The 27,352-nt window shown below is 31.7% G+C and overlaps 1 protein-coding gene and 1 long non-coding RNA gene across 3 annotated transcripts in view; both read right to left on the minus strand.

The window, feature by feature from the left end:
• LOC127729991 (uncharacterized) overlaps positions 1–27,352 on the minus strand; it is a 99,505-nt gene that overhangs the window by 53,887 nt on the left and 18,266 nt on the right. The gene's annotated exons all lie outside the window — the stretch shown is intronic.
• LOC127729979 (kynurenine aminotransferase-like) overlaps positions 1–27,352 on the minus strand; it is a 43,364-nt gene that overhangs the window by 9,226 nt on the left and 6,786 nt on the right. The window contains exons 2-8 of one of the 2 annotated variants that reach the window (XM_052237979.1): positions 23,159–23,267; positions 16,911–16,978; positions 15,191–15,242; positions 7,398–7,499; positions 6,035–6,184; positions 5,401–5,487; positions 4,633–4,755 (exon numbers count right to left, since the gene is read on the minus strand). In XM_052237979.1, the coding sequence (XP_052093939.1) occupies positions 4,633–4,755; positions 5,401–5,487; positions 6,035–6,184; positions 7,398–7,499; positions 15,191–15,242; positions 16,911–16,978; positions 23,159–23,260 (684 nt within the window). In that variant the 5' untranslated portion in view covers positions 23,261–23,267. The remainder of the gene's footprint in view (positions 1–4,632; positions 4,756–5,400; positions 5,488–6,034; positions 6,185–7,397; positions 7,500–15,190; positions 15,243–16,910; positions 16,979–23,158; positions 23,268–27,352) is intronic. The other variant, XM_052237980.1, reaches the window with a different exon arrangement.

Below are 27,352 nucleotides of genomic sequence, written 5' to 3' on the forward strand. Positions count from 1 at the left end.
TCTGACACAGAAAGAATGTGGTCTAAGAACTTCAATTTTTTTAATTTACCTATTATGGTCCAATGTCCAAAATCAAAATACATGGTTAGATTCAGCATATCAAAGAACCCCATATATTCAATTTTTGTTGAAATCAAACAAAGTTTAATTTTGGACCCCAACTTGGACAAACTTGAAAACTGGTCCCATAATCAAAAATCTAAACACATGTTTAGATTCAGCATATCAAAGAACCCCAAGAAATCAATTTTTGTTAAAATCAAACTCAGTTTAATTTTGGACCCTTTGGACCTTAATGTAGACCAATTTAAAAAACGGGACCCAAAATTAAAAAATATAAAAACACGGTTAGATTTGGCATATCAAAGAACCCCAATAATTCAATTTTTGATGAAATCAAACAAAGTTTAATTTTGGACCCTTTTGACCTCAATATGAACCAATTTGATAGCGGGGTCCACAAATAAAAAATCTAAATACATGGTTAGATTCAGCATATCAAAGAACCCCATATATTCAATTTTTGTTGAAATCAAACAAAGTTTAATTTTGGACCCCAATTTGGACCAACTTGAAAACTGGGCCAAAAATCAAAAATCTAAATACATGTTTAGATTCAGCATACCAAAGAACCCCATATATTCAATTTTTGTTAAAATCAAACAAAGTTTAATTTTGGACCCTTTGGACCTTAATGTAGACCAATTTGAAAACTGGACCCAAAATTAATAAAATGCTTCGCTGGGGCGCAGCTTGATACGACCGCAGAGGTCGAACCCTGAACAGTTGGGGCAAGTATGGACACAACATTCAAGCTTGATACAGCTCTGAATTTGGATTGTTATTAAATATTTGACACAGCATAGGTTTCTGACACAGAAAGAATGTGGTCTAAGAACTTGAATTTTTTTAATTTACCTATTATGGTCCAATGTCCAAAATCAAAATACATGGTTAGATTCAGCATATCAAAGAACCCCATATATTCAATTTTTGTTAAAATCAAACAAAGTTTAATTTTGGACCCCAACTTGGACAAACTTGAAAACTGGGCCCATAATCAAAAATCTAAACACATGTTTAGATTCAGCATATCAAAGAACCCCAAGAATTCAATTTTTGCTAAAATCAAACTAAGTTTAATTTTGGACCCTTTGGACCTTAATGAAGACCAATTTAAAAAACGGGACTTAAAATTAAAAATCTAAATACACGGTTAGATTTGGAATATCAAAGAACCCCAATAATTCAATTTTTGATGAAATCAAACAAAGTTTAATTTTGGACCCTTTTGACCTCAATATAAACCAATTTGATAGCGGGGCCCACAAATAAAAATTCTAAATTCATGGTTAGATTCAGCATATCAAAGAACCCCATTTATTCAATTTTTGTTGAAATCAAAAAAAGTTTAATTTTGGACCCCAACTTGGACCAACTTGAAAACTGGGCCCATAATCAAAAATCTAAACACACGTTTAGATTCAGCATATCAAAGAACCCCAATAATTCAATTTTTGTTAAAATCAAACTAAGTTTAATTTTGGACCCTTTGGACCTCAATGAAGACCAATTTAAAAAACGGGACCCAAATTAAAAATCTAAAAACACGGTTAGATTTGGCATATCAAAGAACCCCAATAATTCAATTTTCGATGAAATCAAACAAAGTTTAATTTTGGACCCTTTTGACCTCAATATGAACCAATTTGATAGCGGGGCCTACAAATAAAAAATCTAAATACATGGTTAGATTCAGCATATCAAAGAACCTCATATATTCAATTTTTGTTGAAATCAAACAAAGTTTAATTTTGGACCCCAATTTGGACCAACTTGAAAACTGGGCCCATAATCAAAAATCTAAATACATGTTTAGATTCAGCATATCAAAGAACCCCATATATTCAATTTTTGTTGAAATCAAACAAAGTTTAAATACTGGACCCTATCTTGGACCAACTTGAAAACTGGGCCCATAATCAAAAATCTAAACACATGTTTAGATTCAGCAAATCAAAGAACCCCAAGAATTCAATTTTTGTTAAAATCAAACTAAGTTTAATTTTGGACCCTTTGGACCTCAATGTAGACCAATTTAAAAAACAGGACCCAAAATTAAAAACCTAAATACACGGTTAGATTTGGAATATCAAAGAACCCCAATAATTCAATTTTAGATGAAATCAAACAAAGTTTAATTTTGGACCCTTTTGACCTCAATATGAACCAATTAGATAACGGGGTCCACAAATAAAAAATCTAAATACATGGTTAGATTCAGGATATCAAAGAACCCCATATATTCAATTTTTGTTGAAATCAAACAAAGTTTAATTTGGACCCCAATTTGGACCAACTTGAAAACTGGGCCAAAAATCAAAAATCTAAATACATGTTTAGATTCAGCATATCAAAGAACCTCATATATTCAATTTTTGCTAAAATCAAACAAAGTTTAATTTTGGACCCTTTGGACATTAATATAGACCAATTTGAAAACTGGACCCAAAATTAAAAATCTAAATACACTGTTAGATTCGGCATAACAAATAAATAAATGTGATCAAAGATTTTACAAATCTAATGCGCCATACTGTGCAATTAAAGATTACTTCTTGAAATTTTTCAATATTTGAAATTTGAAAAAAAAATAATATTTGAAGAATAATTCTTTTTAATTTCTGAAATCTGAAATGAGAAAAAATTGGCCCCCCACAATTTCTTTTTATCCCCCCCCCCCCTTTTTCCCCCAAAAAAATTCTTTCCCTCAAGATATGGTCATAATCTCAATTCAAATTTCCAATGGAGTTGGCAACCATAATTACCCATTTAAATTTACCATAGTGCTAACTTAATCTATTTTATAATAGAATTAATAAAAATATAGTGTCAAATCTTTCATATGGATTTTTTTGTAAATAAAAAAAGATGAAAACATTTGCAGATATTTTTACTGGTCTTCCTTTATAAATATGCATTTCTTTAAACATAATTTAAAAGCAGTGTAAGGGAAGTAACCAAAACGTTGTATTTGGATTACCTCCCTTACACTGTTTTAGATTATCTTTATTGTTCATTAACCATTACTTTATACATAATTTAAAAGCAGTGTAAGGGAGATAATTTCAATGATGTATTTGATTTATCTCCCTTACACTGCTTTAAATTATGTTTTGTACTAAAGTATTTGTCCATTAACCAGGACAACCTTGTTTTTCCCCCTTTTTTGCCCCTAATTCCTAAACGGTTTGAGCCATAACCCCCCAAAGCAAATCCTAACCATCCCTTTGTGGTATGGAAACTTGTAGTATAATTTCAGAGAGATCCATACACCGTTCCACAGTTATTGTCTGGAAACTAGAAAATACTCATTTTTGGCCCCTTTTTGGCCCCTAATTCCTTAACTGTTGGTACCATAACCCCCAAAATCAATCCCAACCTTCCTTTTGTAGTATTTAACCTTATGGTCAAATTTCAAAAAGATCCATTCACTTAAACTAAAGTTAGAGTGCGAAAACCAATATGTATTCGGACGACGACGCCGGACGACGACGACGCCAACGTCATACCAATATACGACCACAAAATTTTTTTGCGGTCGTATAAAAATCTAAATACACAGTTAGATTCGGCAAAACAAATAAATAAATGTGGTCAAAGATTTTACAAATCTAATGCGCCATACTGGTCTTCCTTTATAAATATGCATTTCTTTAAACATAATTTAAAAGCAGTGCAAGGGAAGTAACCAAAACGTTGTATTTGGATTACCTCCCTTACACTGTTTTAAATTATCTTAATTGTTCATTAACCATTACTTTATACATAATTTAAAAGCAGTGTAAGGGAGATAATTTCAATGATGTATTTGATTTATCTCCCTTACACTGCTTTAAATTATGTTTTGTACTAAAGTATTTGTCCATTAATGAGGACAACCTTGTTTTTCCCCCTTTTTTGCCCCTAATTCTTAAACGGTTTGAGCAATAACCCCCCAAAGCAAATCCTAACCATCCCTTTGTGGTATGGAAACTTGTAGTATAATTTCAGAGAGATCCATACACCGTTCCACAGTTATTGTCTGGAAACTAGAAAATGCTTATTTTTGGCCCCTTTTTGGCCCCTAGTTCCTTAACTGTTGGTACCATAACCCCCAAAATCAATCCCCACCTTCCTGTTGTGGTATTGAACCTTATGGTAAAATTTCATAGAGATCCATTCACTTAAACTAAAGTTAGAGTGCGAAAACTAATGTGTCTTCGGACGACGACGACGACGACGACGTCATACCAATATACGACCACAAAAATTTTTTTGCAGTCGTATAAAAACTCGCATTTTGATATCTGATACATAAATCTGTATGCAAATTTTCCTGAAATCACAATAATTAATCTCGCATTTTAGGATCTGTATACCCCAATACCCAGACTTTAAATCATAACAGAACCTTCCTACTGGAATATTGGCAGTGCTGTTCATTATAGCTTCAATTTTATAATATTTGATACTGTGTATAAATTTTTAAACTTTAAATGAAGTAATACTTTATTATCCAAACCACGTATGTCTTGCAAATTAATGGACATGATGATTCCTATACATCCCAGACTCGGTACAATAATTTACCTTTCCTACTGGATTATTAGGATTATTGATCATTATAGCTTTAGTTTTGGCACTAAACTTGCTTTCCAATTCTACAGGATCTAACTTCCAATCATCACTTGACAGCACACCTTCTTTCTTTATCTTAAATAATAAAATTTAATTGTGTTAACAGATTATACAAAAATATATATGTTGATATATTCAAACAAATACTGTAAGAACGTAGTTGAGATTCTCTGTAAATACTCAGTGGAAACTTTACCTCTAGCATATTTTCATTCAAAAACCAACCATATGGAGTGAGCAATTCAATAATTAAAATGTTTTGTTCACCATAGTCTTCATACTTCTGACTTTATTGTGTGTGAAATATGAAATCGTTACAGTAATGCTTCAATGTAAAACTTTATATTATGAAAAAGTCAATAATCAGAATATTCATCAATTATTCAAATGATTAAAGTAAAGAAATAAATCAACTAATCAAAAACAATTAAAGTGCTTTATGTAGCTAAATTAGGGGACCCATTGCTTCTTTTTTACTCATATCTTTTTTTCTACTTATAACAATCCAAATAATATATGTGTGAGACTGGAAGATTTTTCACTTCACTCACCAAGCATAAAATTATAATTACCATGTCTTTTATATCTTTAAGATGGATTTTTAGAAATTATCAACATCTTTCAAATGTAAAATTTTTCTCAACTTGCCCTCATGCTCTATGCAATAATCTTTTTAACAACCCTTACGTACATGCTGACTCACTATTTATAGATACTTACTGGACGGAGTGGGACATATTTTGGAATGGCACCAGCCACTTTTACCATAGGTTCATAACAATCAAAGTATGGCTCTACAATAACTACCTGAAAGCATACAAACAAACAAGCAATATAAAATAAGCATGATTTATTTTACTTCTTAACTACTTTCAGAGTATGTGGTTGTACACAAATCAAAGTCGCTTATTTGTTAAGTGAACTATCAGTTTTTTATTAGCTATGGTACATATATAATTAAAAAGAATATGTGTCCATAGAACACCATGTGCTGATAGCACCATCTTACTTCCATTCTTAGTGAACCTTGAAAACTTAGTCAAAACCCTAATTTGGCAAATATATTTCTCATGGTAATGAACATGTGAACAAAGTTTCAAGTCGATGTGACCTCAAATCCTAAACCAAAATTTAACCTACCTTGAACCTTAAACCAAAACTTTAACCTTTTACCTTTAAAGGTAAATAGTTTTAAAATGCCTTTCCTGAGTGTCTGCCCAAAAAAAGAGCCTGACTTCCAGATTCTCTTTCTTCTATAGAATGTCTCTTTCTGATCGTCTGCTCCTTGCAAAATAGAACCTTTCCACTGATTATTTGCACTCCCCCTCCCTTCCCAACCTCAACTGATCCTTACCTCATCACCAGGATTAATCAACCCTTGAATAGCACAAAACAAAACACCATAGGCCCCAATAGAAATGGTAACATTATTCATTGGGTCCAAAGTTCGGCCTATTAAAGGGCTATACAATTTGGCAAGAACATTCACCAATCTTGGATGTCCCTGTAAAAGAAAAAAGGAAATTTTTTTCAAATACCCTACATCTCTTATCACTCTGAAATGTAAAAACACATTATCAGATAAAAAATATATCTGAAAAGTTACTTATTTCTAACTATTAACTTCGAGTATGAAGCTGATGAGATACTGTACCTAAAATCAGATTTCTGCAATACTTTGCAATAACCGGTATGGACTCCCGTGAATTCCATTTTTAAATAGTCTACTGTTTGAATGATTTCATGTGGGAAACTCTCATTCATTAAATTTGCCTTTGTTTTTTGTTTTTTTGGTTTGTCAGTCTGATATTCCTCTTGACAACTGTCACTGTGTCACATGTGTAATCCAAAAAGAGGTTTATTCAAAAGATCCCTTAAATACTTGCAACTTTTCTGTAAATATTGAACCAAATATCAAGGAGAACCATGAAACCTAAAAGAACCTCTTTGTAAAAAGCTATTTAAAATATTTGGTCCATTAAAAGATTTTTTCAGTAAAGGAATTTACAGAACAACTTTCAACCTCGCTGATGAAATTTTCACTTTTGCAAATACATAGTCCCTCTGAAAATTTGTATTTATGAAATAGACAGTGTAAAAAAGCAACAATAAAAATATGTTGATTGATTGGTTTTTAACACCCCTTTCAGCACTATTGTGCTATTTCGTGGCAGTCAGTCTTATTTGTGGAGGAAGCTGGAGTGCTCAGAGAATACCACTGACCTTTAGTAGGAAAACTGAATAAAAATATGTGTGTTAAATTTTCTTGCAAAAGAATATTAGCGAAGTTAAGTCAGAATTTATGTTCAATATTATACCTATCATTTTACCTGAAGTTCCACATTTGTAAATGAACTTAGTGACAATGATTAACATGGGTTATTTCAATTGTGTCAATTGTCACAAATTTTCATAAAATAAGTTAGCAGCTACAAAATATGATATGTTGGTACACAGTTCAAAATGGCAGAATACTTATAAAAACATTTCAGTCAAAATTCAATATAAAGGTTGGCCAGGAAACATATGTGTTTTAAGTCCTAATAAACAGAACAGTATTTTTTAAATCCTAATAAACAGAACAGTATAATAATGTGTTTTTAGTCCTAATAAACAGAACAGTATTATAATGTGTTTTTAGTCCTAATAAACAGAACAGTATTATAATGTGTTTTAAGTCCTAATAAACAGAACACTATTCTAATCAAAGTACTTACATAACTACGAGTGTACTGACTCAGTAAAGCATTATCTGAACCATCAACAGCATGAACCATCTTGTCAATCACATGTTGTGGGGGTTTGAAATCGGGAAATCCCTAAAACATAAATATTAAAAATATGCAAATACATCAACTTTTCTTGGTTATTAAATCTAAGCTGTGCTAACACTATAGAAGCAGATCCGAAAATAAACCCATAGCTTAAGTTTTAGAATTTCTTGTTTGAATAGGTTTTTTTATCGATCTGTACATTTCTTCTTTTAATTGTCGCTTTTAAGTGTTGTTCCTATACAGCTTTGATTTTGGACTAAATGGGCAAGTTTGACACTTTATTAACCTATACAACAAGAGGCTCCTGGAATTTATTCCACATACAATGCAACAAGATTTCTGTTGAATGGAAAGTGTGGGTCAATATCTTGTTTTACTGATCATATCTGCTGCTCAAAGTCTATCAAAGTTTTCAAGATATAAGAAATAAACACTAAATTTGGGCGAAAATCATTATTAAAGAGCAAAAACTCCTCTATATCTACAGAAAATTTCATCCATTTAACTTTTTAGTAGATCACATTTTGTTGATCATTTTAGCTGTTTCAAGTTTCTCAGGGCTTTTCCATTAAAATGTATGTGAGAGGGTAGGAAGGGACTTTCAAAATGACTCACAACCAAGAACCATTTTTTAGATAATTTTGCATAATGGTAATAGACGCATACTGAAAAAAGACCCATGACCCACATTCAATAATTAAACTTCCCTTCGTACCCTCCCACATACATTTTAATGGAATAGCCCTCACTCACTATTAGTTGTAAAGACAATAACAAACAAGAGGCTCTCAAGAGCCTGAATCGCTCACCTGTATTTCAGAGGAGAAGATTTTTAAATGTTAGCAAACTTGATGAACAAATTGTTTATAATTGTCTTTAAAGGGCAATAACTCCTTAAGGGGTCAATTGACAATTTTGGTCATATTAACTTTTTTGTAGATCTTACTTTGCTGAACATTATTGCTGCTTACAGTTTATATATATCTATAATAATATTCAAAATAATAACAAAAAAACTGCAAAATTTTGTTATAACTACTAATTCAGTGGCAGCAACCCAACAATGGGTTGTTCGATTCGTCTGATAATTTCAGGGCTGATAGATCTTGACCAATTAAACAATTTTATCCCATGTCACATTTGCTCTTAAAGATTTAGTTTTTGAGATATAAGCCAAAAACTGCATTTGACCCTTATGTTCTATTTTTAGCCATGGTGGCCATGTTTGTCGATGGATACAAACTTCGGATACAATTTATAAACAAGATACCCTAAGGAACATTCAGTTAAAGTTTGAAGGTAATTGGCCCAGTAGTTTCAGAGGAGAAGATTTTTAAATGTTAGCAAACTTGATGAACAAATTGTGTAAAATTGTCTTTAAAGGGCAATAACTCCTTAAGGGGTCAATTGACAATTGTGGTCATATTAACTTTTTTGTAGATCTTACTTTGCTGAACATTATTGCTGCTTACAGTTTATATATATCTATAATAATATTCAAAATAATAACAAATAAAATGCTCCGCTGGGGCGCAGCTTGATACGACCGCAGAGGTCGAACCCTGAACAGTTGGGGCAAGTATGGACACAACATTCAATCTTGATACAGCACTGAATTTGGATTGTAATTAAATATTTGACACAGCATAGGTTTCTCACACAGAATGAAAGTAGTCCAAGAACTTAAAAATTTTTAATTTACCTATTCAAACCATATCAATTTTCACACATCACGCCCCCCCAAACTCAATCCCAGCCTTCAATTTGTGGTATGGTACCTTGCAGTACAATTTCACAAAGATCCAATTACTTAAACACAATTAATTGTTGGAAACTTAAAAAAAGTGCTTATTTTTAACCCCTTTTTTAGCCCCTTATTCCTAAACATTTGAGCAATTATCCCCCAAACTCAATTCCAACTTTCTCTTTGTGATCAGAATTAACCAACTTAAAATGGAAAATTTTAAAGAAAAAAAAAAGGAAAAAAAATCCCCCCCCCAAAATTTTTTTGACCCACTTCCCTTTGTGGTATGGTACCTTTAAGTACAATTTCAGAGAAATCCATACACTTGAACACAAGTTAATGTCTGGAAGCTAAAAAAATGCTTATTTTTGCCCCCTTTTTTGGCCACTTATTAATAAATGTTTTGGGCAAACATTTTACAATAATATTTAAAACTGAAATTAATTTGTAACCTTAAAATTAAATAGAAAATGACATCATGGTCATAGCTAAAAATAAACAAACTATTGGTAAATTTCCAATGGAGTTTATTATATTAAAACAATAAATTTGCAACCATAAAAGCGCATTAAAATACATCATAAAAGTATTAAAAAAAATTTAACTACATCATAAGGCTATTAAAATAGAAAATGACATCATAGTCAGACTAAAGGTAAACAAAAAACCTTCATCAGCAAAATTTTATATTGGCAAATTTCCAATGAAGTTTATTATACTAAAATAATTGGCAAATTTCCAATTTACATAATTCAAACATAGTGCAGGTGAGATATTTAAATGAGTTTGAATTACCAACCTTACACTGCTTTTAAATAATGTTCTTTACTCAATTATTTGTCTATTAAAATGGAAACCCTAGTTTTTTAACCTTTTTTCCCCTTATTCCTTAAACGAAAAAAAATAATTACCCCTTTTTTGACCCCCCCCCCCCATGATTCATCACCCCCCCCTTCCCCCCCAAACCAAGCTCAATAACAGCCTTGCCTTTGTGGTATGGTACCTTGTAATACAATTTTAGAGAGATCCATACACTTGAACACAAGTTATTGTCTAGAAACTAAAAAATGCTTATTTTTCACCCCTTTTTAGGCCCCTTATTACTAAACGTTATGGGCAATTACCACAAAACTCAATTCCAGCTTTCCCTTTGCGAAATGGAACCTTGTAGTAAAATTTCAGAAAGATCCATACACTTACACACAAGTTATTGTCATGAAACTAGAAAAATGCTTGTTTTTTGCCCCCTTTTGGCCCCTTATTCCTAAAATTTCGAGGAAATTAACCCCAAAATCAATCCCATCATCGACCCTTTGTGATATGGAATCTTGTAGTACAATGTCAAAGAGATCCATACAATAACACACAAGTTATGTCTGGAAGTTACAAAAATGCTTATTTTCGGCCCCTTTTTGGCCCCTAATTATTTAACTGTTGGTACCATAACCCCCAAAATCAATCCCCAACTTCCTATTGTGGTATTGAACCTTATGGTAAAATTTCATAGAGATCCATTCACTTAAACTAAAGTTAGAGTGCGAAAACCATTGTGTATTCGGACGACGACGCCGGACGACGACGACGACGACGACGCCAACGTCATACCAATATACGACCACAAAATTTTTTTGCGGTCGTATAAAAACTGCAAAATTTTGTTAAAACTACCAATTCGGTGGCAGCAACCCAACAATGGGTTGTTCAATTCGTCTGAAAATTTCAGAGCTGATAGATCTTGACCAATTGAACAATTTTACCCCATGTCAGATTTGCTCTAAAAGCTTTAGTTTTTGAGATATATGCCAAAAACTGCATTTGACCCCTATGTTCTATTTTTAGCCATGGCGGCCATGTTTGTCAATGGATCAAAACTTCGGATACAATTTGTAAACTAGATACCCTAAGGAACATTTAGTTAAAGTTTGAAGGTATTTGGCCCAGTAGTTTCAGAGGAGAAGTTTTTTTAAATAGTTTGCATCGACGACGACGACAACAGACGACGGACGACGACGGACGCCAAGTGACGGCTTGAGCTAAAAACCCTACAAATGTGTCAATTTCATCACTGCAGGGTAATAACTCTCATGGCAATTTAAGAAAAAGTGTAGAGAAGGGGATCAAAAACAATTTTATTATACCCCACTACCCATAATTTTTACTTTCATTTTTAAAAGAATAGCGTTTTTATACATACATGTATTAGCGAAAGCTCCCATTTTACCCCAATGTACTACAATGTATTTATAGCTGTTGGTGTTTGGCAGGCAGAATCATCTGACATTTTGTTGATACTAAATACCCCAGCGGATGATTGTTGCCAAGTTTGGTTTCAATTGGTCAAGTAGTTTCAAAGAAGAATTTGTAAACAGTTAATGGACAATGACAAACAACAAACGACAGACGCCAAGTGATGGCAATAGCCCACACTGTCCCTTTGGGTTCAGTGACCTTAATAGTCACATAAGGGCATCTTTAACTTTGTTGTTTCTATTTACTGTAAATTCAGAAATAATTGTGAGATTTTTATTAATGCGAATACTGCGACTTGGTGAGTATCGCAATAATAAGAACTCGCATTCTGATATCTGATACATTTCTCTTAATTCAGATTTTCCTGAAATCGCAATAATTAATCTTGCTTTATTGTCCATTATTCAAAAATCGCAATAAAAAGTGCATGCAATAATTTCTGAATTTACAGTAGGCCTTTTGTTTTAATGCTTTAGATCTTTCCCCTCTATATGTTCGGCTTTCCACACTTTAAAACTCTGAGCTTTTCCAGATATAACAGATTAAATAGTACTATTCTGGTTCCAATAACATGAATGGTACCAATTTTTCTGCACCAGATGCGCCATTCGACAATAAATGTTTCTTCAGTGATGCTCGAGGCCAAAATATTTGAAAATCCAAAGCTTATTAAAAAGATGAAGAGCTATAATCTGAAAGGACATAAAAGTATAGTCAAAGCTGTGTTGTTTATACATGTATCATATCGTTGAATCATATATGTTCTCTTCTTTTCCCACTAGGGCTTATTCTTTTTCTCTCAAAAATAACCAGGACACACAAAAAGTGTACATCCTTTATGTGCCTGTCCCATGTCAGGAGCCTGTTGTTCAGTAGTTGTCTTGGTTCATGTCTGTCATTTGTTTTTCATAAACTGTTTCGTTTTAAATTAGGCCGTTAGTTTTCTCAATTGAATTGTTTCATATCTAATGGCCTTTTATAGCCGACTATATGGTATGGGTTTTTCTCATTGTTGAATGCCATACGGTTACCTATAATTGTTTACATCCACTTCATTTGAACTTTGGTGGATAGTTGTCTCATTGGCATTCATACCGCATCTCCTTAAATTAAAATTGTGATACATGCATATATGAAACTTCATGTACTGGTAAAAAGTCCTCATATTTCCATGGAAACACAATGATTTATGTTACTCTAATACATGCAACTTGACTCCTTGACAAAAGTCCACTGGTATTGTATGATTGTTTTCAAAAATTAGAACCGTGATACTGATTTTACTTCAAAAAAAAAATTCCACTTGTACTTCCTGTAGAAAATATTTCTATGGCAATATGGCAGAGCTCCAGATAAGAATTCACAAATTGGGGTTTTTACCCACCATTTTTTCATGTAATTGGGTGATAAAGTTTTTTAATTGCATTATCAATTCCAATTCACCCCTCAAGCAAATATCAAATTGGGTTTTTCACTACCAAGCTCCTTAATGTATTGGGTTTTTTCATCAACACAATATTGAATATTTAGGCATGTTATAATCACATTATATCAACCCCAGATGTGTTTCCATCTTAAATGTGTTTCTTTCTTTGTAGAATATGTGCTAGCTGTTTTATTTGGTTTATTCACTGACGAGCAATTGTACATTTAATTTGTGTCCCGTTTTAAACGTTCTGTCAGTTTTGTATTTTCTCAAAACTTATGTAAACTGCAGCTGGTGTCACTAGTTGGACAGGAACTAATTGCCTTTCTAGATCCCATATGATCACCCTACAGTTTAATTATAGTTGGGGTAGGTGTGGCTAAGTGTTTAGATTTTTGTGTAATATATGTGAAATTTAGGTGCTGTAAGAAAGTTTTGCCAGTCCTTTCACCTATTTGCCAGATCTACTTTTTAATAAAAATAAAAAGTAGTTTCCAGATTTAAGATATACCCAAAAACCTTGAGGTTTATAGGGTGGTTTATAATGACGTGGTTTATAATGACGGAGACCACATTCAACTTAAATTAACAAATAATTCTGCAACATCAAGTAAATAAATGACAATGTTATACTGCACTTGCAAATAAGACAACTATCTGAAGCATCTAGAACAATTAGACCAAAACAAAGAAAGTGTCAAGCTGCATTGACGTAAAAAACGGATATGTGTATTCACTCATCAACTAAAATGAAAAAATAATATATAAACTGTTTTCGTTTAATTCAATTTACATAAATCTGGGTTAAATTGTCCCTTATCAGAACTTTTGGTTTCCGATGCTTTCAAACTACATATCATGTCATAATTGATTTAGCCTTTCACTTTTTCCAACTGATTTCGTTTTTGACGGAACCCCGTGTTTATCGCTCTAACAATGTTCTCGTTATGGTACGCAAACACGCCCGTGCGTTCAATGGCCGCTTCCTAAAATCACTAGCTGAGTCTTGTTATCATCATAACTTTCCCTCAGCTATCAAAAAGAAGCCGAAAACATGCTTCTATTCAATATTTTTAACGGATATTTACTTTCGTTTTAATTCATTGTATGTTATGATAAAACCCGAGCAATTCGAAAAAAATATGACAGCATGTCACACGCTAATTGAATAAACGCTGAGAAGATCGAAATGTTTTCATAAACATGTGTACCTTTTGAGCAACGGAAAATTCCAACAGGGACCCATTACAACTACTTGATGCAGGGCTCTATTTTTAGAACGAAAGGACATTTCCAATTATAAATATTATAAAAATAGATTTATGCGACGACTGTAATCAAGTAAGGGTAAATAACGCAAACGATAGCGAATAAAAGCGTTAAGAACCCATGTTTTTGGCATATAATTGGGTTTTCCTTTGAATTAATTGGGTTATTGAACCCTGCAATGGGCAATTGCATTGGGTTTTTAATTATTTTTATTGCGTGATCACGCAAATAGGCAGCTTATCTGGAGCTCTGATATGGTTATCGATTTTAAATTATATTTTTCATAATATTAAACTAGAGGCTCCAAAGAGCCTGTGTTGTTCACCTTGGTCTATATACATATTCAACAAAGGACACTCTCCAACATTGTAGAAGAAACTAGAATTCATGACAAAAATCTGTTTTGTTAATCTTGTTTTGCTGATCATTTAGTCTGTTTAGGTTCTCTCTATCTTCTTAAATGTTTGCTCAAAACACAAAAGAGGGTAACAAAAAATCCTCATTTAGGGGCAATCACTCCTATATAGAGTGAAATCGTCATCAAAGGGCAATAACTCTAATAAGTAGTCAACCATGCAAACTTATTCATAGATCTTGTCTTGCTGATCAATTTTGCAATTTAAAGTTTCTCTCTATCTATTATAGTTTTCAAGATAATAGGCAAAAATGAAAAAAATGGTAAAATTCGTCATTTAAGGGCAAGAACTCCTATAAGAAGTCGTCTGACAGTTTTGACTTATATGGACAATTGATAGAGCTCAATATTCTTAACATATTTGCTCCTGTCTCTATTAATATCGGTTTTCAAAATAATAGACAAAACTTTAACCCCTATGTTCTATTTTTAGCCATGTCGGCCATCTTGGTTGCCAGGTGGGGTCATTGGACAGACTTTTTAAAATAGATACCACAATGATGATTGTGGCCAAGTTTGGTTAAATTTGGTCCGGTAGTTTCGGAGGAGAAGATTTTTGTAAAAGTTGAGAGACGACGGACAACGACGGACGTCGGGCCAGGTGAGCTAAAAATACTTCATTGTATTCTTACCTGTCCTAAATTCAAAGCTTTATAATCGACAGCAAGCTTTCCAAACTCTACCCTGTAAAACATTAAATTCAGTTATGCATAACTGTACTTCAATAATTTATGAATTAAGTCAAAGGTCAAAGAGCTTTTTTTAGTTTAAAAACTGTAATTCTTAACAAACTGTCTCCTGAACTGTAATTCATACTTTCTTCTTCTCAAAATTGACACCAATAAAGACATTATTTCAGCTTTTTCAAAAATCAGTATAAAGTCTCTTTATTCAATTTTCATTTTTTTCTTAATCATTGATAAATAGTGCCAGTACAGCTTATTGTATCAGTCCGAGCAATGGCAGCACATGTGGGCAATTGGTCTCTTTTTACCACTTTCAAATGTTGTCCACTGGGTTTTTGCCGTATCCCTTCCCCGGATTAGTTAGACACTAGAGAATTACTTTAAAATTTCCATGTATTTAGAATCATTCATTCTGAAATTCTTTTAGAAGTGGAGAAATAATATTGAAATATTCTCTAGCAAACTGTTCCTGTGGTGTCAAATATATTAGGGTGGTTTTTTTTTTACTTATTTTGGTTGATGTTTAACCCCACTTTCAGCTACCTTGGCTATATTATGGGAGCCAGTTTCTGCTCTTGGAGAAGCTTGAATACCCAGAGAGAACAATCGACCTTTGTCAGAAATACTCACAATTCTTGTCAATTGAGACTGGGGTCAAGAAAGTAGGAGAAAAAGTCACAGTAAAAAAAGGTCACGGACAAAAAAGTCGCAGATTAAAAGTCACAGGAAATTAAGTCACAGGAAATAAAGTCACAATGATAAAAAATAATAGTAAATTTTGTATATATATATATATATTTTTTTGAAAATATATAATTTTTAATAGATTTCTATTAAGATGCAGACATTTTTAAAGGAAAAAGTCACAGTAAAAAAGGTCACGGACAAAAAAGTCGCAGATTAAAAGTCACAGGAAATTAAGTCACAGGAAATAAAGTCACAATGATAAAAAATAATAGTAAATTTTGTATATATATATATATTTTTTTGAAAATATATAATTTTTAATAGATTTCTATTAAGACGCAGACAGAATCATATACATGAATTATATGTCTCTAATGTATGGAAAAAGTCACAGGAAAGTCATTTGAAATTGTATCAACTGGATAGAGTTTCAGAATGTTTTGACATCTTTTAATGTTAGAATGCAAGGTGTGGTATTTCGATGTTTATGTTTATTGCAGTTTAATAAATTTTCTTAGATTACAAACAAAATGTTGTCCATGAAAATGTCAAGTATTTAAAATAATTCAACAGATGGTTATTGACTAATTAACTGGATTCAATTTATTATTTACATTTCCTGTCAATCGCCTACTGTCTGGGCAGATTATAACACTTAAAACCTTAAAAATATCTGTGTTTCTTGTTTCTCGTTTTTTATATAGATTAGACCGTGGGTTTTCCTGTTTGAATGGTTTTACACTAGTCATTTTGGGGGCCCTTTAAAGCTTGCTGTTTTCGGTGTGAGCCAAGGCTCTGTGTTGAAGGCCGTACTTTGACCTATAATGGTTTACTTTTACAAATTGTGACTTGGATGGAGAGTTGTCTCATTGGCACTCATACCACATCTTCTTATATCTATTTATGACGTGTATTCTCCCAATGTATCACTTTGCATGGTCATTCATTAAGAAAACCACATATTACAATATTATCTTACCAGACATTTTTCTCCGTTCCTTTCAATCTGTCAGCTCCCCTCAACTTGGACATTTTTGAATATTTTCTCTACAAAGACAAAAAGTTCAAAAAATTTGTTTGTTTTGTTCTCTAAAAATAATTCATTATGACATGTATCCAGGACACTGTTATACATGTTATATAACTACTTTCTTCCTTTACCTTTGACACAGATAATATTTTTTTTTTCACTTAAACATGCAAAGTTAAATAATGTTCATAACAAGTTTAAAATGAATGTGAAAACAAACAGCGAACAATTAAGATGACAATGTCTCAGAGTAGATGAAATTGTAAAAAGTGTAGTATATCTCTCTCAAACATGCTTTCATTTCTGATGGATATTTCTTTTGATTACTGAGCATGTAACTTAAATAAATTTAATTTATAATCTGATACAGAATACAAGATAAATGGTATCCTACTAAGAGGGTCTGGATGGGGTTTACAGAATAGAGAATTGTGGGCAAAAAGTGCAGAATAAGGGTAAAAAAAAAAAGAATAAAGAAAATTTGGCCCAAAAAATAAAGAATAGAGAATAATGGGCAATTAATATAAAGAATATAGAAAAATGATATAAAAAATTAAAGAATAAAGAAATCGAAGGACCACCCTATCCAGAACCTCTTCTAACTTGTCCACAAACCACTAAAAACAAGGAATTAATTGAATCTGGAATAATTTTGAATTCTGGAAAATTGATTAGAAATGTATGATGAAAACTAACCCAACTAAATGGGGTTAGCCATGCATGCATGGCTAAGGTTAATTTTACTTTCACTATCATTTCAGTATGAACTAACTAACACCCCTTAGCCATGCGCGCATGGCTAACCCTATTTAGTTGGGTTAGTTTTCATCATAAATTTCTGATCAATTTTCCAGAATTCAAAATTATTCCAGATTCAAATAATTCCTTGTTTAAAATGTTATATCTACAGGTACCTAATAATATTGTTGACAAAACATAAAATATGTGAAAAAAATGAATATGCTAAAAAGTTCTATAAAAAGCTTTTCAAGTATACAATTATCATACTCAATGCTATAATCATATAATTGCAGAATAATTGATCTTTTAAATAATAAATGGACTACAAAAGGCAGAAACAGAATTTTTAAAATAATCAATTGAACTGATTACAATTACGATCGTTTATTTCCTGCTCATTATTTTTTTTGGATTATTATTTTGCACCTCTTGACATTCCATATTAATATACATGATATACAATTTCAACCCTGCACACACTGATAGAAAAGTTATAATTAGAGAGGTCACATTGGTTCTACAATATCACTGATGGGACAATTTTCTTTCTTACAATGCAAACACAAGTTTCAGAAAGAATATTTCATCATGTGTTCATTGTAGTAACTGTTCTTCATCTTGATGATGCACAGTGCACAAATCAAAGACTGCACAGGACGACATATTTGCAAAGACTTCCATTTGAACACCCCTTAGTGTGTATTTTGCTTATTCAGTCAACCAGAGGGGTTCAAATGGAGGAAGTCTTTCTGAGATTATATATAAATAAGTTTCTTTAATAAATTTGATGTTTCATTTTATTTTGAACTATTTAATCTATTTGTCAAAAAAATGAGTTTTACAAAACTTGTATAAATAAATGTTAATGCCAATTGACAATAATTATTAAACTAGTATACATATATAAATATAATAGTATAGAATAAGAATAAGAATAAGAATAAGAATATTTATTATTCCAATCAAGGGCCCTTGATGGGCAGCATAAGTATATAAAATTTAGGATGTACATCCTTGAGTGTAAGCAAATAGCACAAGTCATAAATTTACATCGTTTTATATTTTGCTATGTAAGCATGATAAAGTATGTTGATGTTTACCCTTAAGCCCTTTTTCGTATTACATATTAATAATTGACTAACATTGCATCATTAACCAATATTAAAACAACCTCAATACCCCGAGAATGAATGGTGTCAGATAATAATATAAATCCCTATGGCATTTCAACTGGTTTTACTTACACATCAGTAAATTACTATATCAATACATTGATAAAAACATGATAAAACAAGCTGCAAAAATCAATGAAAAACTAACATGGTTTATTGGAGAAAATACGGTAATCAATAACTTTACTATCATGTTTACTAGAGCATGACTTACAATCAGTTACAAAGGTTATTCACACAAACAAAGGACAAAGAAATACTTCCCAACCAAACCAAAAGCTCTAAGCCATTTATTCAGCCTTGAAACTAACAAATCTTTCACCATAAATTAAATGGAAGAGAGATTTGCATTACAATAATGTCATATTAATATAACATTTCTGAAATTATCAATTGGTGAAATGATTTAATACTTAATTTAAATATATGTTAATCAATTTTCAATTTCATTAGGAATTTAAATGTAATTAATCCAGATTGGGTCAATGGGTTCACCATAGAAAATTTTATACTGATGTAGTAAATTAAAACCATAATAAAGACAACAACACCCATCAATTACCGCATGGTAAGAGTTTATTCTGGTCGACATGTTTTGCCTTCAGGACAATATTACATATGAAATCAAACCCTGAAGTATGTGGTAAATGAAAAATTATTTATCATTATCAGGCCTTACAAGTCATGATTGTGGACACCCTTGAAGTAGTTTATATAATGTTTCATAAATCATCCCCCTCCCCCCCCCCAAATAAAAGAACTAAATAAAATTGTAATAAGGAAATATCCTTAAAACTGAGTTTTTTCATCTGGCTTAATCATTTAATAATTGTTATATTATATGCTACCACAATATTTATGTTTTCTACTCTTTCTTATTAGTGTTGACTTGAAACTCAACTTTAACTGTGTTAAAATCTTTTGTTTACTGAAAAACTAAACACAATGAATTGTGCATGCTATACCCTCTGGATGCTACCAAAACAATAACTTTACCCCAAATAAAACGTACTATAACAAAATTAGTAAAGAAGAGAAAACAACACATGTTAGTAACTAATAATAAGAAATCAAAACCAAAGATAAATAGAAGTACAGTTGTTTTCTTTAAGTTCCCTTTTGTTTTAAACATTTACATTGTACAGTTAAAATTATCAATTCATCTTACTGGTCATTATGGATCTGATTAGACCTTTGGGTGTGATCACTTTTCTCCAACATTTGATAATTAGACTAAAACAACATTAGGGATTAGGGGGTCCTCTTAAGGATTAGCATCCTGATATTTACCAGTAATTCACCTGTTCTTACCAAAATATTGTTAAAGAGGGGTATTTTTAAAGATATATATTAAAACATTAACAAAATATTTTCATTTTTTTTTACAATAATTGGTTTTTCATTTATTTTTTAGAAGTAGTTTCCCAAGATTTTAAAAGTCGATAAAATCTAGCACAGTGATGTACTTTTTTATTTTACTTTGTTTTCATATTTATTTTCTCTATTTTCCATAATAATGTATTGTTGATTACAATGTTGCAATCTTGAATAAAAATAAACATTTCATATTCTGATAGCTATTTTAAAAGCATTTATAATAGCTCGAGTCATTAAACTTAATATATGAATTCTGCTTATTGTCAAAGATGTAGTATATTAAAATTTCTTAGTCAACTTGCATTAATTGTCCAAAGCTTAAGTGACAAATCGAGAATACTTGTATCTCACAATTCACCAAGCCAGTTCCCACAGTTAAACACCCTATAGTTCACAATGTGATTTACCCAATTTGTATTCTGCCTTTTTCGTGGAAAAAGTGGACAGATATACAACTGACACTTCCACCTGCTTAGACAACATGCCAGGAACATAAATTGACTTCGGCTCTTATGATATACAGACAGAACGACTAAGTAGATATATGGTTCTTCGCACTAGAAGATAACAGCTTTCGGCGACTTTCTACGTAAATAAAACTGTGTTGTTGCTCATCGTTTTAGATTTGAACACAAATACAAAAATATATCAAGTAATAGAATAAATTACATAAATGAGGTACAACATTTCTATTGTTCATATTATTTCCATTGTTCATATTATTTTCATTAAAAATTCATTAAAAAAATCATTTTGAGATTATTTCTTGATAAGTTTTTATGAAATTTTCAGTTTGATTTGAATTTTCCTTGTTTATTAATAGAATTTTTTTTGAATAACTTTTTAATTTTGTAATTCAAAACCCGATAAAAATAATTATGTAACAGTTTCTGGTTATATTCGACCAAAAATATATGATAAACCAATTATTGTAAAAATAAAATGGTTTGTTAATGTTTTAATAAATATATCTTTAAACAATATCCCTTTTTACAATATTTTAGTTAACTGATATACCGGTAGGTGAATTACAGGTAAATATCAAGATGCCAATCCTTATGAGGACGCCCTAATCCTTAATGTTGTTTTAGTCTAATTATCAAATGTTGGAGAAACCTGACTAAACCGACCTTTGAAATCTTCTCCCTTTTTTTCTTTCTTCACTTCAGTATCAAAATGTATAAATTTCAATTCAGGGGGTGGATCAAGCCATTCCTAAAAGGGGGGGGGGGGGGGGTCCCAACCCAGGATAAAGGGGGGTTCCAACTATATGTTCCCATTCACAAATGCATTGATCGTCAAAAAAAAAGGGGGGGTTCCAACCCCTGGAACCTTCCCCCCCCCCCTAGATCCGCCACTGCAATTACAAATGTAATTCAAACAATTCCCCTTTAAAAATAATTTTGTTTTGACACTGTTTTATCCTAGTGTAAATTATAGCTATCAAAATAAGAAGATGTTAATTTTTTTAATCCATTAAATACTAATTTCCTGGAAGGATAAATATTTAAGGCATAATGCAATATTTAAATCTAATTTCATTAATCCTTGTTTTGCATGAAAATTAGGTTATTTTAATCAAGGATTTGTATAGTAACTATACAAATCCTTGTTTTAATAAATTGGTGTAAAATATTACAACCAAAAATTAAAAGTGTGAAAGATGAAAAGTAGGGAATGAAGTCCAAATCATGAAAGCTGTGTTAGAGCGACTTATTTCTCGTTGGATAAATGAGGGAGAGGTTAACTAACGAATACCTGCAGAATATGCCAACATTGTTGTTCAAATAACTAACTCTTTTTCAAGAAAAATTTACACATTGTACACTAAAAGAAAAGGTTGTCAGTTGAAGATGCAAGATCAGAAAAATACAAAATACAAAACCCTTGGTTCCAAGTTGAAAATGTGACTCTAAACTGTCATCTGGGAGCCAAAAATAATACGCACAATGAAGGAAGATTTTTGAAAATACACGTTAATCTTTGGTAGCTTAACATGAATTTTGAGTCATAATGCTATATAGTTACTTAGAAAATGACACAGAAACTATGAATTCCAATCATTAGGGATGGAAAAAAAACGAATTTTGGACTGATGATTGCTACCAGGTTACACAGGCAAAAATAAATGAGCAAGTGACATTAGTTTTTAATTTTAATGAAGTATTCTTTATAATGGTGTTATATACTTGAAAAGTACATGAAAACTACAGTTTGCTCCCCCAAATTTTTAATCAGTATCCCAACATAGAGGAAATAAGACTATTTTCATATTACCGACTTTTGACTCCGAATTATATAATTTGTCGACTGGTTACCTTGGACATCATGGTACTCGGTCAAGTAAGAGCAACCAAAATAAGTAAAATCATACATATAATCGGTGTAATTTGAGGGGAAAGTTTACTGTTTTCAGATGATTTTGTAGTGAAAAAAAAAATATTAACCAGGTAATTTTCCCCCTAAATTGTACCGATTGAAAGATTGGTTTTACTTCTTTAGCTTGCTCTTACCTGACTTGGTACCATGATGTCCAAGATAACCAGTCGACAAATTATATAATCCGGAGTCAAAAGTCGGTAATATGAAATTAGTCTATTGTATATCAGCCGAAAATTGTAGAATCTGACAGGGTAAAATAAGTTTTAAAATAAAGCTCCAAGCTTTATCTTTCTTAAAGGGTAATGTTTCTCTGATCCTAAAATAAACTAATGGGTAGGAAGAACATTGAACTGAATAACAAAATAGCAGTTTAATTATTTTATTAATATTTTTTTAAAAGGGGGTGGTGGTTTTAAATGTATATACAAGAAAAATGGTACTTAAAGTAAACAAAAGCACTCAAATTAGCCAAGTGTCAAACAGATTATAAAGCAAAAAACACTATGTGTGCATGCTACGACTTACATTACTGCTAAGTATAGGTAAAACAGTTTTATGGGCTGTAGACTGTACTACGTATGTAGCAAATGCTATACCCACACTTTTTACTGGATTCAATACTTGCATAGCTTCACTTGAAAAAAGAATGTAAAATATTCATGAATCTCACCATTGGATCAAATCTACTCAAACATTTATTTCATTTGAGATCATGATAACAGAAAGAAGAAAGAATTTTCTAATTTTTGTTTTTAATCAGTAATCTTTAATAATGAATTGGGTCATCAAATGTAATTCTAATGTCATCGGTTCATTTCCCAAACATTATACATAAGTTTTTTGTTAAACAATTTTTTACTGATTCTCTTATAAATTTCCCTTTGTTAAAAAAATAACAGCTGCAACTTAAGCTTTAGGTACATTTAGTTTTGGAAACAACTCTTTGAAATCTGTAGCAGAACAAAGGTTTTATCACATTGAAACAATGAAATAGTTCGTTTTATATTTTTAAGCAGGCTTTTGCCTTTTTGCCACCTTTCCTTATATTCACTATAAGCATGACAAGAATAAGAGAAATTTGTATCTGGTTTGTATATACACGTGTAAGTTATGACAAGTGAAAAACTGTTAAAATCAACCTCAACTAACAGTAATGTTAGTCATTCCAAAGATTGCCTGGCGTCAGATATTGATAAATGTTCAGTATAATAAAGGTTGGTCCACATTTTTCTTCATCAAATAACCAGAAAATTTTTTAATCTCCCATGTTTTATTTCAATAAAACATTGTTTGAATGTCTGGACCAGTTAAGACTCATACTTAAAGGACCTAATGTCCAATAAAATTGAAATGAGCTTTGGAATCATTGGTACAAATGCTTTATAACAATGTTAATATATTCATAAAGGCTATTCCAAACTTTAAAATACTGGGTGAAGGAAGGCATGTTTTTAAAGACCCCTGCATATACAATTTTAATTAGAACTTCAAAGTCATTTATATATTGGTTGAAAAGTTGTTCAAACCTTACTACCCCTTTATAGTTAATATTAGGGGCTCATTGCCCCCTCACCCCCACCCTCCTTTTCACACCAAATAATTAATTTTGGAATAGCCCTAAGATTGGGATGCAAAATTCTGTTGAGTTTTGAGTAACTGTAGGCAAATTCATGTGAATTAACAGATGAAAAAAGATAAAATGTGATGAAATGTTAAAAACTTTGGAGGGAATGTATATAAAAACAAGTTTTGGGATAAGCAAAGTCATTCAGGCATATAGTCAAATGATGGATATAAAATTAAACCAATGGTATGCGCAAGTCTGTTCTGTCATTTTGTGATGATGCTGCATGCATAATTAAAATTTTACACATTCATAAATCCTTGTTCATAGCTATATATATATATATATATATAGGCATGGATAAAATATTGCAAGAAGTAATATTAGTGGTGAAGAATTATTTTCATGAATTTGTAAACTGCTAAAATCAGTTATTAAACAGCAAAATCAGTTCCCAATGAAAAACATGAGGGTCTGGATGGGGTTTACAGAATAGAGAATAATGGGTCATTTCTACAGAAAATTAGGCAAAAAAAAATAAAGAATAAAGGAAAATAGACTTAACAAATACAGAATGCAGAATAATTGGATACTAAAATAAGAAGAATAGAGAATAACGAGCAAAAACTATAAAGAGTCGAGAAAAATTACCCAAACAATTAAAGAATACAGAATGAAGGACCCTTAAACATGTAAAAACAAGGGTAAAACTTAATGCCTCCACCGCTACGGCGGGGGAATAAAAATTCAGAAGATTGTGTTGTGGCAAATGTGAAACCACCATATTCAAGAAACAATGTAAAAATTAATTGTCTCCAATCTACAGAGATAGAGAAGCTAAACATTTTTATTAAAAGAGTCCAAGTCATGAGGAAATTTAGGTTATCTATTTAATTAACTTTTAGTCTGAATAATTTACTTACAGCAAAGTACTATCAAAATTGTACATGTATTTTCAGTCTCTTTTTAATCTTTACTTAATTGTTAAGATCTTCAAATAATACATTGTCATGATTGTAGGCGTATTGCTGTTGCATAAAAAAGCACTAATGTTATTTTTAATTTGCTATTAGTGCATCATGCTGTACTTGGCAGAGAATAACAAATTGTCCTTAATCATGTTAATGTATACTAGTATATGTTTGGTCAACCTGCCCATACATTTTAACTGAAAGAACATAGATCTAGGTAGTTTTTGTCGCAAACAAACATAACATACAAGTTCTCAGTAGCTTAAATTTTCTAATGAATTTTTTGTCCAGCCATGAAGTTTTAATTTTAATATTTGAATTGGATGGTGAGACTATCATTTTAGTCTACAAAATGTAGCTAAAGGGGGGGTTCCAACCATATGTCCTCATTCAAATGCATTGGTCGTCCAGAAAAGGGGAGGTTCCAACCCCCAGAACCCCCCTGGATCCGCCACTGCAACAATACTTACCAAAATTAACTTGTAATGTGTATATACTGAGAAAAAAAATAATTTTCATGGATTCATGATTTTGTGGTTTGACAAATTCTGCATTCAAACCTATAGATATTTTATCCTACTTGTTGCTCTTAAAAATTAATGTTTGAAAACTTCCTACAATATCGTTTTAATCATTAAGGTGGTACCAAACAACTGGACTAAAATTAATTTGGCTCGTTTAATTTTCATAAAATTTTTACAAAATATTTACTTTGACCCTTTGACAAAAATATAAAAATTTCAAAAAACTTGAACCACACACTTTATCAGAAAAATTTCATTGGATATATAGTAGTTTGACAAACACTAATTTTTATCATTGAGAAGCTTAATATTTCCTTACAATAGAACGTGATTAAAACGTTCAGCTGATTTTTACAGATTTATCTCCCTGTAGTGTTATGTACCACCTTAATGACTTAATAATCTACAACAAGATGTCAGGTACAAAAAATGTAGCTTGGTTACTTCATATTGTACATGTGTAAGCAATGTTTTAACATAAATTTACATTTTCTTTCAAGGACATACAACTAAAAGTACTTGCAACATGAGAAATTGAGGTGATAAAAAGGATAATCTAACAATGTTTTATCTACTTGCATTTACGAGAGAAACCAATGCCTCCTCTTAGAAGGCTGTTCTTTGAAGGAAAATTTCTAAACTTAAAAAATATTTGGCTCTCACCAGTATCTGGAAATCCTACACCTATCTTTGTCTTATGTTTCTGCATGTACAAGTAATTACAGCATAGAGTAAGGCCAAAAAAAAATATGTGTGTTTACGGTCACCCAACCGACCCTCATTTTATCGCCACGACCCTAACTTTTTTTATTGGCAATTTTCTGAAATTTCGGAAATTCCAGCCTTTTCCGTCATGGATACCAGTATTTACCGTATTAAACAACAATGGCGACCTCCAGTGCCAGAAAACTAGCGGATAGACAAGCCATTATAGTGTCTTCTGTTACTCCGTATGTAGCTAATTGTGTCGAGAAACTACAATTGAACTCCCTGCCACCTTATAATAAAAAAAAAAAAATCCGACCTACTGACCCTATTTTTTTTCAGCATGTGACAGTAAACTCACATATTTTATTTTTTTTTGGCCTATGGCAAACATATCTATCTTTTTCATCTGAAAGATAGATTGTTTGATTTTTGGTGTTTAACACCACTTTCAACACTTGAGTATATCATTGGGCCAATTTTTTTTTTTATTGGTGGAGAAAAGCAGTAGAAACACTGATCAATTGGGTGTCAAACTGGCATTCATAGTCAATTAAGATTGGAGTCAAAACCACATTGCCACAAACAGGGTTCAAACTTAAAACAGCAGTGTTGATGGCTGTAGATGAGTTACTTTGACCACTCTGCCATCAAGGCCTGTTCAACTGAAAGAAGGGTACACTTAAAATACCATAAAATAACAGAAGTGTAACAGTAGAGTATGATTTTTCGTCCAGAATTTTCAGGAATCTATATAATCATCTGTGGTATCAAGTCCTTTACCTCATTCAGTTGATAGTGCAGTGGCTTACTGTACCAGAGATTTAGGACTAAGGATGGGGTTGTTCTCTGTGGACCAATGGTAATTTTGGAAGAGAGTCCTGCGCTTTCCAACACTACTATTGTACCCCAAAGAACAACCACACTCTTATTCCTAAGGGAGCTATCAGTTGAT

Source organism: Mytilus californianus, unplaced genomic scaffold, assembly GCF_021869535.1.
Source record: "Mytilus californianus isolate M0D057914Y unplaced genomic scaffold, xbMytCali1.0.p SCAF_2, whole genome shotgun sequence".
Classification (NCBI taxonomy): Eukaryota; Metazoa; Mollusca; class Bivalvia; order Mytilida; family Mytilidae; genus Mytilus; species Mytilus californianus.